This window comes from Artibeus jamaicensis, unplaced genomic scaffold (assembly GCF_021234435.1).
Source record: "Artibeus jamaicensis isolate MK-2021 breed Jamaican fruit bat unplaced genomic scaffold, CSHL_Jam_final contig_452, whole genome shotgun sequence".
Lineage (NCBI taxonomy): Eukaryota > Metazoa > Chordata > Mammalia > Chiroptera > Phyllostomidae > Artibeus > Artibeus jamaicensis.
The window spans coordinates 528,719-547,187 of NW_026521837.1; the positions used below are offsets into that span (position 1 = coordinate 528,719).

General features: G+C 33.6%; 1 protein-coding gene across 5 annotated transcripts in view; it reads right to left on the reverse strand.

Annotated features, from left to right (window-relative positions):
- The window catches only part of HELQ (helicase, POLQ like), a 55,908-nt gene that overhangs the window by 12,179 nt on the left and 25,260 nt on the right, over positions 1-18,469 (reverse strand). For all 5 annotated transcript variants that reach the window (XM_053666346.1, XM_053666347.1, XM_053666343.1 and 2 more), the window contains 7 exons: positions 17,316-17,555; positions 13,369-13,510; positions 12,553-12,657; positions 10,259-10,517; positions 7,723-7,880; positions 6,731-6,829; positions 3,718-3,891 (listed from right to left, as the gene is read on the reverse strand). In XM_053666346.1, coding sequence (XP_053522321.1) covers positions 3,718-3,891; positions 6,731-6,829; positions 7,723-7,880; positions 10,259-10,517; positions 12,553-12,657; positions 13,369-13,510; positions 17,316-17,555 — 1,177 coding nt within the window. The remainder of the gene's footprint in view (positions 1-3,717; positions 3,892-6,730; positions 6,830-7,722; positions 7,881-10,258; positions 10,518-12,552; positions 12,658-13,368; positions 13,511-17,315; positions 17,556-18,469) is intronic.

The following is an 18,469-nucleotide window of genomic DNA, read 5'->3' on the forward strand; positions in this document are numbered from 1 at the left end:
GTAAATAATAATTCCAAACAAAATTATTATCAGGACACAAGGCACAGACTATGTTGAATCTGATAAAGTGGTTTTGGGGATGATTAAAAAATTAAAATATAAGTCAGTAGAAGAGTTCTATTCATTTTTATTAAAATACCAGCAAGTAGATGCATAGTTTTCCTTTCCTAAATGACTGAAAACAATTCCTACTTCTGGGAATTCATCCTGAAGACAAAATATTAAATATGGAAGGATTCCAATGCAAGATGATGCTCAGTGTAAAAATACTTAATACAATAAAAGTATTGGAAGCCATGAGTCAATAATTGTTGAAGCTGGATGGGTAAATGAGTATTTATTATATTATTTTGCCTTTTTTTATATATACTTGAAATTTCCTATAACAGCAGCTTATTTTTTAAAGTCCCTTTTTAAGCTTTCAGTATTACTGTTAGAGAATGTGATGGTTGGAACAGAATTGGGTAGCCATTTTGTGATCACTAAGAAAGGAGTTAAGGCACTAAAGATGGGAGAGTGAAGTAAAGAAAAGGTAACCTTGCATATAACTATGAATCAATCACCCCTGGAACTGCCTCAGTTCTTGCTTTCCTGTTATCTAAGATCTCTTTTTTCCTATTGTTTAATTTTCAGTGGGGGTTTTTCTGTTACTTGTAGTTAAAAGCAGCTTAATTAATATACTTGGTGTCCTAGTTTTTACAACTCACATAACTATTTAAGAGAAAAAAAACTTTAATATATTGAAAACACATTCATGAGTGTACAAGTTGTCAGGTAAAATTTTCTAGGATCAACTATCCAATAATAGTAGTTGTTTTTTCAAGTTCGACATATTCTTTTAGTCAAACAATTCTACAAAGCTGAAGTTCTTATAGTCCTAATTAAAACAAAGGGATAGAATATTAGGGAAAACATCTTTAAATATGAAGACAACATAGAAAACTTAAAATACATTTTAAGGGCTTAAAGGCTAGCTTCTTGTTACTAATTTTTTTCTTCTGCTTAGCTAGCATGGGATTAGGGAATGTAAGCTAATGTTAAAAAAACAGCTTCTAATGTAGAAGGTATTTAGAAAGATAAATTTGCTAAAATAAGTATCATTCAATGCAAAGTTAAGTATTTTAGATTATTTACTCATTAGTATGTATGACAGAGTTAACTGCCATATACTCATACAGAATATGGAGATTTAAGATAGAGAAAATGAAGCAGATTTTACGTTTAAAAATAGGAGTCATGGGGGAAAAAGTTCTTTTTAAAAAATCAAGTACAAAAACAAATATGAAAAAGATATTATGCTACCCAATAATAAGAACTTAAATACAGCAAAAGTGACTTATATCATAAGTTTGTCAAAAAGTTATCTGAGTAGAAAAGTCTGGCAAGCTTTGTTGTGTTTAAGGAAATTTGTTTTGTTTTGTTTTGTTTTTTTGACTTAATTGATTATGCCATTACACTTGTTCTATTCCTCCCTTCATTCCCCTCCACCCTGCACCCCCCTGCCCCCACCATTCCCCCCTTTAGTTTATGTCCACGTGTCTCAAGTTCTTTAGATTCTATATTTCCCATATTATTCTTGCACCCCCTATTTTCTACCTACCATCTATGCTACTTATTTTCTGTACCTTCTCCCTCCTTCTCCTCCTCCCACTCCCCTGTTGCTAACCCTCCATGAGATCTTCATTTCTATGGTTCTGCTCCTGATCCAGCTGTCCTCTTAGTTTGCTTTTGTTTTAGGTGTGGTTGTTAATAACTGTGAGTTTGATGTCCTTTCACTGTTCATCTTTTTTATCTTCTTTTTCTTAGGTAAGTCCCTTTAACATTTCATATAATAAGGGCTTGGTGATGATGAACTCCTTGAATTTGATCTTATCTGAGAAGCACTTTATCTGTCCTTCCATTCTAAATGAGAGTTTTGCTGGATAGAGCAATCTTGGATGTAGGTCTTTGGATTTCATGACTTGGAATACCTCTTTCCAGCCCCTTCTTGCCTGTAAGGTCTCTTTTGAGAAATCAGCTGACAGTCAGGTTGGAACTCCTTTGTAGGTGACTGTCCCCTTAGCTCTTGCTGCTTCTAGGATTCTCTCCTTCATTTGAATCTTGGCTAATGTAATGATGATGTGCCTTGGTGTGTTACTTCTTGGGTCCACCTTCTTTGGGACTCTCTGAGCTTCCTGGATTTCCTGGAAGTCTATTTCCTTTGCCATAATGGGGAAGTTCTCCTCTATTATTTGTTCAAATAAGGTTTCCACTCATGACTGTTCCTCTTCCCTTTCTGGTACCCCTATAAGTCGGATGTTGGAACGTTTAAAGATGTCCTGGAGGTTCCTAAGCTTCTCCTTATATTTTTGAAATCTTCTTTCTTCATTCTTTTCTGTTTGGTCATTTTTTTCTTCCTTCTGGTCCACTCCCTTGATTTGATTCCCAGTTTCCTTTCCATCACTATTGGTTTCCTGTGCATTTCTCTTCATTTCAATTAGTTTAGCCTTCATATGTTCCTCTAATTTGTGGCTAAAATCAACCAGTTCTGTGAGCATCCTGATCACCAGTGTTTTGAACTGTGCCTCTGACAGGTTGGCAATTTCTTGTTCACTTAGATTTATGGGCTCTGGGGCTCTGAGTTGTTCTTGAGCCATGTTTTGATCTGTTTGCGCCTGTTACGTATGAGGAGAGGCACCTTCTGTGTTCACCAGGGCGGGGCTACCTAGGTTGCTGGGTTGTGATCCATATGTGGGGGGCGGGGTCAGAGTGGGGAAATGGCGGCTCCCTCAGCTGCCTCTCGCCGCTGAGGAGAGGCATGGTCCCGTCTCACTGCCCACTCCCTCGCTGGTCTATCTGCGCAGGAATGCTCGACCACAGTCAACCCCCTGCCCTGAGCCCTCGCTGGGTCTGCGGGTCGCTCACTGGGTCCGCCCATTGCAACCCCACGCCTGGGATCCGCACGCCTGAGTCTGTCTGACCCAGTTTTCCTGTGCAACCCTGCTCCACCAGCTGCTGGTTTTGCCCCTCTTACTGGTCAGGCTGAAGAATTTGTTGTTATCAGACTTCTGAAAAGTTCAATGTTCTGTGTTCTGGCTGTGTTTTCTGTTGCTAATATTTTGTTGTCTCTCTGTTTAAGGAAATTCTGAAAGCTTCTTTTAGTAAAGACTTAAATGAATCCATCACAAATGCATATGGCTAAAAACAAAGTTTTCTCCTTGAGTTACTTTATAAAATGAACATTTGTTGTAGAAACCTAAAGTGGCTGCCTGACTCTAGAAGCGAAAATGGTAAATTATGGAGGCAATCAAAAGAACACGAAACTAAGTAGATAACAGTAGCTGTTGGATATTGATAACATATTAATCAAACATTCACATGGGTATCACTCATGAGAAGAACACTTACAAAGAATGTATATCAGTGGAGAAATGTCATTTTAAGAGTTGATTCCAAATACCTGAAACTATTAGTGATGGTTTTAAGTACAGGGATAACTAGTGCTTTTTACTTATTCATTACATACTTTAGTTGATTTTGTCATTTTTGTATCTTTACCTTAGTATGTATATAGTATTTTTATAAATGGATAAAAACAAAATAATATTTTAAATAAATTCTGAGTGCTTTGTAATAACAGAATAAGTCAACAATGAGAAAATACTAACTGGCTTATGAGTTTAGTAATAGTTAAAATAAGAAGATGCGCAGTGTCTATCAACTATTTAATGGAATTACCTCACAGAAATGTAACACACAAGATGAGAAGGTGGCAGCTGCGGTGAGGAGACTTTGTATATATCCTCGAGGCAAATTAAATTTTTCAGACACACTCCAAATACTGGTTTCCTTGAGCAATGTATAAAGAACAAAAGACAGGTATAGTCTGTTCACAATATCCTTGTCCACCTTCTAGAAAGACACAATTAAATAAATTTATGTACTGAACCTGCTAAGAATGTACATTATATTCAAATTGGACAAAAAGTAAAGTAAACAAAACTGTGCTACAGGAGAATAAGGAAAGAATGATTCAGTAGAAATAAAACTAAGTTCTAACACATGTATGTTAGATTAATTAAAATCAATTATCATTTTTCCAAGTATAAGAAAATATGCCAAATTGTTTCCAATTTAAATTAAACTTCTTCTTATAGGGAGTGGAGTAGGATGAACTGTGTCCTACTAAAAAATGGTGTTTGGGTCCTAACCCTGGTAACTGTGAACGTGGCCTTATTTGGGAATGGGATCTTGGCAGATGTGACTACTCAAGGATCTTGAGTGGAACTCATCCTAGATTTACAGTGGGCCCTTTAGGGCTGGTTTATTTAATACAAATTATTAGAAAAATCGTCCTTGTAAGAAAAGGGGACACAGAGTGACAAGACAAGAAGGCAATGTGAAGATGGAGGCAGACATGGGAGGTATGCATCTACAAGCCCAGGAAAACCAAGGGTTGCCAGCAAGCACTGAAAGCTAGGACACAGGCAAGATGGTTTCTTTCTTAGAGCCTCTGGAAGGAACCAACCCCACTAACATTTGTTTGTAGACTTCTGGTCTCCTGAACTGTGACAGAATAAATTTTTGTTGTTTTAAGATACCCAGTTTGCACTAATTTATGAAGCAGCCCTAGCAAAGAATATAGGAGGAGAATTTTACATTTCCTGTGGTATTTATAGGTTATATATACATGTGTGAATGTGTTTATAAATTAGACAAATGCACTTATTTAGGTAAATATGTTAATAAACCTGCCTATATTATAAACTGAGTAAATATTAGACTCTATGATTTCCATATAGTCATGATAAATAATTAATGTTTCCAAAGTTAAAACACTGAAAGAGAAAAATGCTATATGTAGTTGACAATTTCTATTCTGTGTACTTGCTTTTGCCTGTGGTGTCTAGTAACTATTTTTTATGTAAAGTAATTCATAGTTAATATTAAGCTAACTTAGAAACTAAATAAACTCATGTTTCAAATAAGAGGGCAGAGGAAAAGGATGAATTTGAAAAAGTAGATATAAAATCTACAATTACGTCCTCTATTATAGTAATAGAATGTTTGAAATGAGAACTTAGACTGACATATTGAAGAATATACGAATTAGGATTCTGCATGTTGATACTGAAGCTAAAAAACACGAGAGTTAAACAAAAAGTAGAAAAAGATTGCTTTTTAATTTCCCAATTGTAGTGTATCTGTTATTAACCATAACTTCAGTCAATGTAGATTTTGCTGAAAAAGCATTTTCTAAGTCAAGAAAAATGATAAAATTATATTACAAGGTGAGATAAAATACTTTATGCCAATTTCAAGATCTTTTACAAGAAATGTTTAAAGAAAAGAGGGTATGGGTGTCCTCTTTAATGTGGAGAAATCAATTTATATTTTAGGTAAATATCATGTTCTCTAGAATTACAAATAAAGATACCTCAAACATTAAACTAGTAATTAATTCATTTGTAATTAAGAAAAATTCATGCCCAAACCATTTTAAAATATAATTATCAATTGAATAAACATTTATTGACTATACTTTATAAAATATAACAAAAATAAGTTTTGATTCAAGTTTTAAAAGATATATTATTTTAATGGAATTTTATAAATGTTTATTATTTGGTAGTAAGTTTCATATTAACATGATCTTTAAAATATGGTTTTGTGTTTATTTTATATTTGAGACTTGGTTATAAAAAGTTGAACAAATATTTTAATTCAACATTTTGAGGGTCTAAACAATATAGCCATTTCTAAGGTAAAAGACTCAATCTAAATATTGTGACAACACGAACACTGAAGTACTATATATTTATAATATCTATTTATAATTTTATGATACAGCAATACATAGGACAGTTGCATAATTCAATTGAAATGAAAGTAAACACCATCTTCTATTTTTCAAAATGAAGTCAGTAATATCTATGTAAATTAAAAAGATGTAGGGGAAATAATAGGAAGATAATTAGGTTTCAGTGAAGACTGGAGTATCAAAGAAAATTAAAAGTGAAAAACGTGTATATTATGAGGTAAAAAATGATATTAACTTAAGGAATTTGAAGACATGTTAGCCAAAGAATTATTTCCACCTCTCTTAGTGCATGCATTAGACACTTGCTTCATGCTTGTTGACTAAACTTTAAAACCCCAAACTATAAAATATCAAACAAAATAGTATTAGTTTATCCACTTTAACCTTCCAGAATATTTTATGTAGGTCAAATATTAGATTGGAAGTTCTCTGAGGACAACCAACAACACCAACAATAAAAACCCTAAACCTGTCCTATCTTAGAATCTCTGACATCAAGTAAAATGCCTAATAAAAAGTTTCTAGGAAATAAAATTTTCTCCCTTGAAGTGAATTTATTTCAGGATTAGTTAATATAAAAACATTTTATAAATATTATTTATGATTTTTATACTGTGCAGTAAGTAGGCTAGGAAAAAACAGATTAATAATGTTTACATTTCCCTATGATAAAAGCCTTACATGTACATGACAGAATATTTTAGAATACAAAGATACAAAAAAGGCCATCACACTGCCCAGAAATAGCTTTTCAAAAATGTCTAAATTTCTGGTCCTCAGATGTTCTAAATAGTAAAATAGGAATTATATTAATTTAAAGAAAACAAATATGAAATAAATACATCAAGTCAACAAGGGAGATAATACTACAACATTAATTTTGTTAAATCAACTTAGTTATTTAGGAAGGAAAAAAAAAGACTATGGTACCTTCTTGATAGCTTGACCTGATGCCTTCTTCCCAATATAGTTTTCAGAGACTCCAATAAGAGCAGCCACATTTTGTTCTGCTGGACTGAGCTGGTTAAACTACACAGAAAAAAAAGCAATTATACAGAAAAATCTAATTGTAAGTTTAAAAATACCATTTGAACCAAATCCAGTATTTCCTATATCGCATGTTCATATTTTTAAAGATTAAAAAAATGTAATTTTTAACAAAGAGAAAACTTAAAAATATTATTAAAATATAACATACTTTAGTAGAATTACTTTAAGTCACAGACACAAATCCTTTTTAATATTGGAAGACTTTGGTGGGGGAAGAGGGAATGCTTTTGAAAGTAAGTGCATTATATAGTTACAGGAATAATTTTAAAACATGACATTAGAAATAAAGCTAGTTTCCAGCAAATAAAAGCTGCATACTACTTCTGCCTAATATGTGTTCACCCATTTATTCTATTTACAATAAAATCATAATAGGCTGTATTTTACTACTTGCTTTTGTAATAAATAGGACCAGTTCTATCTTGTGATAAAATTGACATTCCTTCTCAGTTACTAATATTACTAGGTCTGGTATATCATCATTCTTGGCTCTGACAGAGCTTTTGTGTACTTATACTCTCAATCAACAGAGATGGCCTTTGTGGTTTTATCTAGATTCTAGACATTATAAAATGCAGTGGTCACCAAACCAGATGGTAACTATCTTTGGGGAAATAGAAGCAGGAATGATCCTTTTTTTCTTTTTTGTACCTTTATTTTTTTGATAATGACATATTTATATTTAACAGAAAAGTAATATTTAAGTTGAATGAACCAAAAATGCTATTGCCATATTACTATTTTAGAAACTGAAAGAACTAAAGACCCAATTTCAAATATATTTTAATAGAAAAAGTGAACAATCACTTGACAAAAATAATTTTATCACTAATAGAGTAAGTAGCCTATATTGAAGAACCTTATATGCTCACCTGTCTGAAATATATCATCCAATCAGGGTCACACTGCGAAGCCATATCATAGGGAGTGGTTAGGTAAATTAGATGAAGAAGGCTTTCAAGCACAAGGCCTTCAAGACCTTTCTTCAAATCTCTGTATAGAATGTCACAATAAGCCAAATCTATAGTTCCTAAAAGATACAAGTATTAGATAAGGTAGATAGTAAACCAAGGCAGGGACGGGGAGGGAGAGGGAGACAGGCCTCGCTCATTAACTCAGCACTCCTGAGCCTGGTCAGATGAGATTGCCAGGTATTCCAAACATCACAAGAAAAACTATGGTAGTGTAGGAGAAAGGGAGTCCTTGAAGTTCTATATGTACCTTTTCCACTAGCTGGGAAAGAAGTCTTTGGAACCATGTATTAATCCCAAGGTCTGGAAGGGTAGGAGGAAAGGGAACCTAGAAGTTCTCTACAATCATAAAAATCCTAAACCCCAACAGTTGGAGCTCTCAGACTAGCTGGGTGCCCACTTGCGGCTTTGTGCTTAAGTGTATTTCATAAATAAACTTGCCATCTTATTTCCACTGTATGTGATGCCTCTTGCTTGAATTCTTCTCTTGAGAGCAAGAGCAAGGCAAGAACTGAGGAGTGGGGGACTCTCCCAACTTGGGTCTCCCCAGTAACACAAGTATTTCACCTTTCATAATTACCAAAGGGGAAAAGAGGTGACTTTTAAAGAAAGTCTTGTTTAGAAGTTACCTAAATATAGCAAACAGTATTCAAAATCTCTTATTATGTAATTTAGCACAGCTATTTTGGAGGTCATTTTGATAGAACACATCAACATTTACTAAGTACATACATTCTGACCCAATTACTGTACTCTATTTTTGGCAATTTAACATATTTCCACATACACCCAAAATACATAACAGAGATGGCCATGCAAACTTGTTTATCATTTAAAAAACTCACAAACAGTGTATCATCAATAGGGGAATGGTTAAAGAAATTATGGCCTCCATACTATGGACAACTATAGTAAAAAAAAATGAGGTAGATTTAAAGACATTAACATGTTAAGATGTTCGTGATACTTTATAAGTGAGAAAAGCGAGCTGCTAAAACATACAGCACGGTTCCATTAAAAATAAACTATGTGGTTATACACACATAAAAATATTTGCAAGGATATGTGTATATATATACATCTCAAATTGTTAACTGTGGTAGCTACTGAGTGAAAATGGTACAGAAGTATGGGATTTTCCTTTACGTAATTCTGAGTACTAAGGATTTTTTAAATTAAATTTTTATTTTTAAAATACTTTATTTCTTTTTTTTTTTATTTTTAGAGAGAGGGGAAAGGAAGGAGAAAGAAAGGGAGAGAAACATCAATGTGTGGTTGCCTCTCACATGGCCGCCACTGGGGACCGGGCCCACAACCCAGGCATATGCCCTGACTGGGAATTGAACCTCGACTCTTTGGTTCGAAGCCCGTGCTCAATCCACTGAGCTACACCAGCCAGGGCTTTTTTAAAAAAATAATTCCCATTCTTTTTTTTTTTTTTTTAAGATTTTATTCATTTATCTTTAGAGGGGAAGGGAAGGAGAGAGGGAGAGAAATATCAATGTATGGTTGCCTCTCGTGCGTCCCCAGCTGGGAACTGGCCTACAACCCAGGCATGTGCCCTGACTGGGAATCAAACCATGATCCTCTGGTTCGCAGGCCTGCACTCAATCCATTGAGTTACACCAGCCAAGGCAGGATTTTTAAAATAACAGACAGGTGTTATTATTTTTCATTAAGTAAGTTATGAAGTTATCATTAAGAAAAAACTATCTGCTGTCATGCAACAATCTCCAAGACAATATATTAAACAAAAAAAGCAATAATCTATATTGTTTCAGAATAATATAGATGTCTGTTTATTTAAAAACAAAAGCTTTAAAAAAACCTTATACCTGTATAATCTATGTATTAAGTTTTGAAATGAAATATACAGAAACCACCTGAAAAGATATACACCAAATTGTTATTCTTGGTAGGATATCAAGATTTGTGTGATCCCTGGGGAAGGGGAGTGTGAACAAGGGATGAACATCTTTTTCTGTATATACTTCTGCAGTGCTTTTTTAAAAAAAAGACTTTGCTTATTTTTTAGAGAGAGGGGAAGGGAAGGAGAGAGAAAGGGAGAGAAATTGGCTGCCTCTCTCACATGCTTCTGACCAGGGACATGGCCCACAACCCAGGCACATGCCCTGACCAGAAATGGAACCGGTGACCTTTCAGTTTGTAGGCCTACACTCAGTCTACTGAGCCACACCAGTCAGGGCTACTTCTGCAGTATTCTAAATTACTTATAATTAAAAACATTTTAAACTTTTTAAAGTTGAAGTAGTCTAACAGTTTATAAGATTAATATATTAATATGTAGTTACAAATCCCATTTAAAGTTCAGAATAATTGAACTTCTATTTTTTCCAATGAATTTCCTCAGATTTAGATAAACTAAGATTTTCTAAAATTTTATTTGAGGTAAAATAAAATTTAGGTAAATGATTACCTTTAAAAGAAGCTCGTCCCAACTTTGTAATATGAAAACTAAACTGGAACCATTCTTCAGACTTATAAGTAGCATCTTTTTGTGTAAGTCCTTTTTCTGTAAAAATGGTGTTTTTTTGTAGGAGTCCTTTTTCTGTCAGGTATCTAAGCGATTCAACAGTTATTTCCCAGAGACTTTTTTCTTTCAGCAAAAACTTTTGCTGGACACCAAAAAAGGTACCACTCATAAAGTGATATATATCACCAAGATTTGTTGCAATCTGAAACAATTCAGGGCATCATTGAAGCATTTTCCTTAATTTGAGACATCATTTTGATTGTACATTAATTTAGATAATTCATTTCCACACCTTCATTTCAAAGGTATTTAAATTTAAAAAATTAGTCAAAAATCTATAAGTTGCATATAAAAGGTAATTTGATAATAACATTTAAAATTAACAAGAGAAACATTTTAAGGGAGAAAACAGTTATCATATTTATATTTTTATGAAAACATCACATTTTTCATGTAAAAATTCCTTATGTTTTTGAATAATTTTTCACAGTATCTCCAAAACTGTGCTCTCTTTACTTCTCAACCAATTATCACTAATTCCAGCACTGCCTCCTTTAAAAACCCTCCTTTCACCCCTTTCCAAACAATTGTGAAAGCATTCTAAAAAGTACGTTTAACAAGAAGTAAACACATGGAAAACACAGTGTTCAGACTGAACGTCTCCACTGAAACAGGATCAGACAATACTTTCTCTGATATATTACCTAAAATTAAGTGGCAGTTTTCTACCTATTTTTGGTCTCATTTCTATCTCCTTTCCCTGCCATTTTCTCTCTTCTCCTGTTATTCACCATTTAAACCTTTTAATGGCAATCATCAGTAATACTTAACCCTCCATATGGTAGTTAGATGTAGAGTTGACAATGAATTAGAATAAGTTTATATTAGGCAATTGCAATGAAATCAGCATGCTATGCTAAAATATAGCCAATCAATAGCCACACTTCTCTCTCATAATTCTGATATATTTCAACTGAAAAACTTAAATAGTCATTTTTTAATTAAACCAATATAAGGGATAACAAAAATGTTATGAAACATAGACATTTCTTATGGCTTCTCCTTTTAATGAAAATTATTCTTAATATAGTATTCAATTAGGCTAAAATTGCATTTCTAAGATATTCAAGAACTAATACTCAGTTTGTAGATTATCAGTGTAATTGGTTACTTACAGTTAACACTCGGGGTTAAAGAAAAACGTTTACTTGCTCCTTCCAGCTACCATTATGTTACCTTTCTACCTCTCTGTGAAAAACTTTTAGATATAGTGATTTACACCTACTGGGTCAGCCTCTGCCTCTGGCCTCCACAGCTTCTTAAAGCTGGATTCTCCACTGTTGCCCCAACCTGCAAGTTTGCCCATGCCCAACTCCAAAGTCAACCCATTAATTAATTCAAGAGTACTACCCACATGCACCACACTGAGATTAACGATAAGTGAAAATAAATCTGGACCCTGCTTTCATAGGGCTTACATTACAGTGGGGTACAGGCTGTGGTTCTTATAAAGTATACAACAGGCTAACTAGATCATAGGCACAGGGAGGCTTCCCTGAGGAAGCAATGGTTAAGTAAAAATCTGAAGGTGGGTGGGAGTTAAGTAGACAAAGCTATGGGTGAAAGTAGACAGCATGAAAGGTTAAGAGCACTGGTTTTGTATTTAGACAAAGCTACTTCAAACTTTGGCTTTGTCATTTTGTGGCAGAGTGACACTGGGCACAAAGTTAAAATTTATTTTGCTGAGGAATAATCCTAAAAAAGAGGTTTAACTCAAGAGCAAGCCTTAAAAAGAAAGCTAATATCTAATCTTAGGAAAATATTTTCCTGTCAGTCCTTTAAATTTTTTTTTTAAGTTTTCTGCTGATAAAGACTGTACCTATCTTACAGATGTCTAAAATATCCTAGTATGGTCACAGGACTATAGTTGAACCTTACTCTTAACAAGGACAGAGACGCCTCAGGATTCATGTCTTTGCAGCAACTTGTGTATCCAGTGTCCACCAAAGTCTCTTACTTGTAATTGATGCCCAATTATGATTTGATTTCTCATATTCCTCACAACTCAAAGATTAAAAATGCAAGTATAAATTCAGATTCAGATTTATCATGCCACAGACTGTTCTTTTCCACATCAGATTAAAGTCAATATTTTTTCATACTTTACAGTTTTCATAACTATTTAAGCTCTACTATCTAAGGTAACAGCAATAAGATTTTAAAATATTAAAAAATACCTTCAAACCAATCAATGAAAGAAACAAAGTTTGGATTCCCTTGGTGAATTCTTGAACAAGATGGCTGTAACAATTTTCCAGTGGTCTGCTTATTAACTCCAATACCTACAAAAATTAAAACAGTATTATTTTTCTGTTTATATAAAAGATAAATGGTGTTCTGTATAGAATTTTATATTTTGTGTACATCTTGTGGAGGCAGAGGAAGATAAAAAACAAAAAGACCAAAAAAAGAATTTAGCAGTTGTGCTCATAAAAATAGAAGATAAATAGAAAAATACTTTTCATTGTTTATCTGAAATACAAAAATATTCAAATTACTCTGATTCTTTTTTAAGGTTTATTTTATTCTCATCCCAGAGGGGATGGAGAGAGAAAGAGAGAAACATTGACTGGTTGCCTCCTGCATGGGCCTGGCAGGAACTGAACTCCAACCAACTGAGCCACACCAGCTAGGGCTCTAATTCTTAATCATAGAAAAGGAAACATTATTTAAAAAATTTTTTAAATGAATTTTTAAAAGATTTAATTTATTTAGTTTTAGAGAGGGAAGGGAGGGAGAAACAGAGGAAGAGAAACATCAGTGTGGTTGCCTCTCACACACCCCCTACTGGGGACATGGTTTGCAACCCTGACTGGAATGTGCCCTGACTGGAAATCGAACCAGTGACCCCTTGGTTCTCAGGCTGGCACTCAATCCACTGAGACGTAGCAGTCAGGGCAATATTAAAAATAATTTTTAAATAAGGACCCCTACAAGGCCCGGACCAAAGACCAAAAAAAGACAAAACAACCAACCAACAAACAGATTATTACCTGTTGCTTGTCGTTTTCTTGCAATATAAGGATACTCTCCCCAACAGAATCTATTCCAGCACGGCCAGCTCTGCCAATCATCTGTTTATATTGATTTCTCTTTAAAAATTCTTTAGCAACATAGGGGGCTCTCAAAATAACTCTATGTAATAGATAAAATTAATTAAAACTGAGTCTTCATCTATAGCAATAGCACCTATTTTTAAGCTCTTAGCTTTATTATATCTAAGTGATTAAATTAAATTTTAATATCTATGTGATATTAAATTTAATGACATATTAACTTAAAATAATAGATAACTGCTATTTACTGAAAATCTATGATGTCATAGAAGTTCTTTATGTACATTATGTGTAATTCTTACAATTCTATGTAATAATATTCTATTTTTTTTAAGTGGCTAATTGGCTTACCTCAACTCACAAAGTTAGTAATTACCAGAAACATAATTTGAACTTAAGTCAGTCTTGCTGTAAAGCTATGATCAATCCACTAGAGCAATAATCTTCAAAGATTTATTTTATACTCCATAAATGAAAACTCTCACTATGTACCACCAATATATGCTTATTTATTTATGAATTTATCTTACTGTCAACTATATAAAATGACAGATTTCAAATGTTTTTGACCTACAAACAGGGTGATTTCATCCTGTTCATGTATATAGAAGAAGTCTGTAATCAGCTTTCCTGTTCAAAGGTGAGAGAAAAAAATATGATATTTACCTGTACTATCAACCAACTCCTTTATTTACAAACCTCAGTGGAAAACCAAGATTAACAAACATTTGAAGTAAACTGACATAACGAAACCCCCCCCACAAGAATATAAGACAGAAGCAGGTAATATAGGGAACAGAAAAGAAAAATTCTAATAAATGTCCACAGAAAACCCTAGAGGGTATTGTATTCAATTTTTTTTAACTTAAAAAGGGCCATAAAAGAAGATAGCTCTTGGAAGTTAAAAACTTTTAAAAAATCATTTAAAAAATTCAATAGAAGAACCAAATAATGGAATGAACATAGCTAATAGAATAGTTAAAAACTAATCTTGTTATACATGAGGTCTGCCCAGAAAAAGTCCAACAATTGATAATAATGGTTTGTACAACACTGATGTAACCTGCCAGCCAAGGAGAGTGGACTGGAATGCACACATGTGAACAATGACTACTTCACTGTACTAGTCAGTGGGGGTGGTACAAACCTGTACTGTGTGGCAGTTGCATTCAAATGACTGAGTGAGTAGAGCAATACATTTGCATCGACTTTTGTGTAAAGCTTTAACATTCCTCTGTGGAAACTTTCAGATGATTCAGAAGGCTGAGCTATGGGAAACTGGTGACATGACAACATGCTGGCTCATGCATCATGTCTCATGCAGAGGTTTTTGGTGAGATATCAAATCACCTAGGTGACTTAGCCCCGCTACTGCCCAGATTTGGTGCCCTGCGACTTCTGGCTTTTCCCAAAACTAAAATCACCTTTGAAAGGGAAGAGATTTGCCCTGGCTGGTGTGGCTCAGTGGACTGAGTGCCAGCCTGAAAACCAAAGGGTCATTGGTTCAATTCCTAGTCAGGGCACATGCCTGGTTTGTGCTCCAGGTCCTCAGTCCACACACTGATGTTTCTCTGCCTCTCTTCCTTCCTCTCTGTAAAAATAAATAAGTAAAATCTAAAAAAAAAAAAAAAAAAAAAAAGAAAGAAAGAAAGGGAAGGAATTTCAGACCATCAATGAGATTCAGGAAAATATGATGGGGTAACTGATGGTGATTGGGAGAACTGGGCTGAGGTCCCAAGGTGCCTACTTTGAAGGCAACTCAGGTGTCACTGCCCTATGTACAGTGTTTATTCTATCTTGTATCTTCTTTAGCAAATGTCTCTATTTTTCATAGTAAGTGGCTGGATACTTTCTGGACAGGCCTCATAGAAAGTAAAGTTAAAGAAATTACATTGCTCAAATAGATTGGAAAATGAAATGAAAAGAGATTGAAAAGCTCAATCTACAAAGTTCCAACCCTGTGAAAATGAAGTTAGAAAAGCAGAGAACAGAGATAATGAAAGGAAACAAATGTTAAAATAACCAAAAAATTACTTTTAGATGATGAAAGGCATAAAACTTGTAATTGAAAGCATATACCCAAGTGCTAAGCTCTATAAATGAAAAGTAGCTAAAAGAGGACTATAGAAGTAGTTTCCTGAGTTCAAACACTGCCTTTGAAACTTGTTTTTTGTTGGGCATGAAGTTAGGCAAATTGTTTAATTGTTCAGCACCTTAGTTTTTCCTTCTATAAAATGTGGCTAATATAACATATGACCTTCCTCACAGAGTTGTCATGAGGATCAATTAAGTTAATATATGTAAAGCTATTATGACAGAGGAGAGGGAGTGTAATAGCTGCAATTATTATTTTAAAGTATGCAGTATGATGAAATTTTAAAGTTAAAGTGAAAAGTCTAAAAGCTTCTGGAAAGGGAAAAACAGTGGACCTACACCAAAACAAAAACAAACAACGCTGGCTCTGAAAGACTAGAAACAATACACCAAAGTCTCCATGGAAAAAATAGGAAACCTGAAATTCTAGCAAGGTGTTAAAGTATGAGGCTAAAATAAAGACATCTTCAGCTATGCAAAGACTCAGTACTTAAGCAAAGACTTCAGCTATTCTGTGGTACAGCACTTAATCAGTAATTACTCAAGAAGGCAAAAGAAAAAATGAATCACAGAATGAAGATGTGGGATACAAGAGGGAATGATAATCAAAAAGAAGCAAACAAACAAGTATGATATATAGGTAAATTTAAATAGTTACTGATTATAGAATGAAATAAAATTAAAATCTGAAATTAAAATTTTAGTCAACTGCAACATACATGCATGAGGCAGAGTACTGTAAGAGGATATACAAATGGTAAGACACATGTTCAAGAAAAGATATAATTAATAATTCTATAATGATAGAAAAACATGTTTGATTACGACTTAAAATTTTAACAGTTGGAATAACATAAGTAGATATATTACTTTGTTTTTCAAAAACTAAATCAGTAACAGAGATCGAAAATAAAAGGATGGAAAAGAATCTAGTTGGCAAAAAATATATAGTTCTAGTATTTAAAGTAAAATCACAAAGTTAGAAGGACAAGGACCTATTATATTGATAGAAGGTACAATTCGGCAGTAGCATATTTAGAGTAAACCTTTTTACACCTAAATAATTTTAAAATACAAAGCAAACACTTTTAGAAATGCAAAAAGGAGAAATAGGCAATTCCATAATTAAAGTGGGGAGATTAACACACTTCTCTGAAATTGACAGATTAAAGAATTACAAATAGTAAAAAAAGTAGAGAAGCTGACAACATAATTAATAACTGTGATCTCACTGATATAGAACACTGTACATGCAACAGAAAATACATACTTTTTAACACTCATGAATGATTTATAAAAATTGACCATTTATTCAAAAAATGTCACAAATTTTAAAGTCACAAATTACAAAGAACAGAAATCAAATATGCAGGACACAGCTTTGGTAATAACTGAAAAGGTAATCAAGGATCTACTCTAAAAAAATACTAAAATAGAAAGTCTTTATGGATGAATTCTCTAAGATTTTAAGGAAATCTCTGTGGTAAATAAACTCTTTCAGATGATAAAAAAAAATAGTGGAAAGCTTTCCAACTGTTTCTACTGAAGCAGGATAATAAACCCTGACATCAAAATCAGACAGGGATAGCACGAAAGAAAGAAGAAATTTTAATACCAGGAAAGCTATTATCTTTCATTAATATATTAAAGGAAATAAATCAAATGTTCAACTCAGCAAAAACTGAAAAAAAAAATTCTCACCCACTACCAAGAAAGAATAAAACAACAAAAGCCCTGGCAGATAGGAACTGAAAAGTTTTGAGCCTGGACAACAGCTACTTTTATCTCACCTTCGAGCTGGTAGGTTAACACCTGCTGCTAGGGTGGATGTGCAGGTTAAAAGACAGAGAACTCCAGTGGAATAGGCCTCCTCCAAGAGCTTCCTTTCATCACTCGTTAAACCACTATGGTGATAAGCAACTCCTAGTGGGATAGTGCGCTTTAAAACAGGACACAGGTTGCCACTGCTGATATCCTTCAAGTTCTTAATCATCTCCTGTTTTTCTTTTTCCCTGTGTTTCAGATATTCCCTAGGACAAAAGATCTGTTAAAAACATGAACACTGATCTTACAATGACAAAGTGCCTATAATTTTAATTTTAGTAGGTTCATGTAAATACTTTTAAAAAATATTAATTTTATTAATATAAGCACATAAAATGCTCTTAGAATTTTTATTCTGATTTCACTGGTAGGCAGTCTCTATCAACTGCTTTTTTTGTAGATAACAGAGAGCTGTGAAAACCTGATTAAAGCTAAAGGAAAAAAAAACTCATATAAACACAACACTTTGCATTTAATTTCAGAGTTCATGGACTTTCTGAAGTTCATTCCTGTACTTCCTATGAGTCCACGAACACCAGGTTTAGACCACTGTTCTAGATGTTATTATTTTTTCACTAGATATACCTTTATTAAAGATGATTTATTTTGTTCTAATAATAAATTTTCTTATGACAGAAATACATTATTAAATCATTAGTAGTATATGTAAAATACTGACTATATGGACACGAGCATTTTAGAAAATTCAATAATATCCTACAATGTCTCTGAATCTAGAAACACCTGTTATTTTAAATTCAATTAAGGAAAGAAAGTAGACTATGTAGAACTAGTTACCAATTAACTGTAAAGCAACAACTTCTAAATACCGACAGCAAACACACATCATCCAAGATATAAATATAATACACATAGCCCTGTTGTTTTGGTCTTTATGGAAGGAATAGAGCTCCTTCCATAGGAGTTGGTGTTCACTGAAGAATGCCAGTAATTTCATAAGAAGTTGAGAAATGGGAGGCAAAGAGACAAAAGAACAACAAAGAATTGGGAAGAAAGTCATCAAGTCTTAGAGCAAGAATTAGAAGGAACAGCTTATTAGGGGAGAAAAGACTTTCTGTTGCTATTTTCCAGCCAGTGAACAAGGTCCTGAAACGAATGT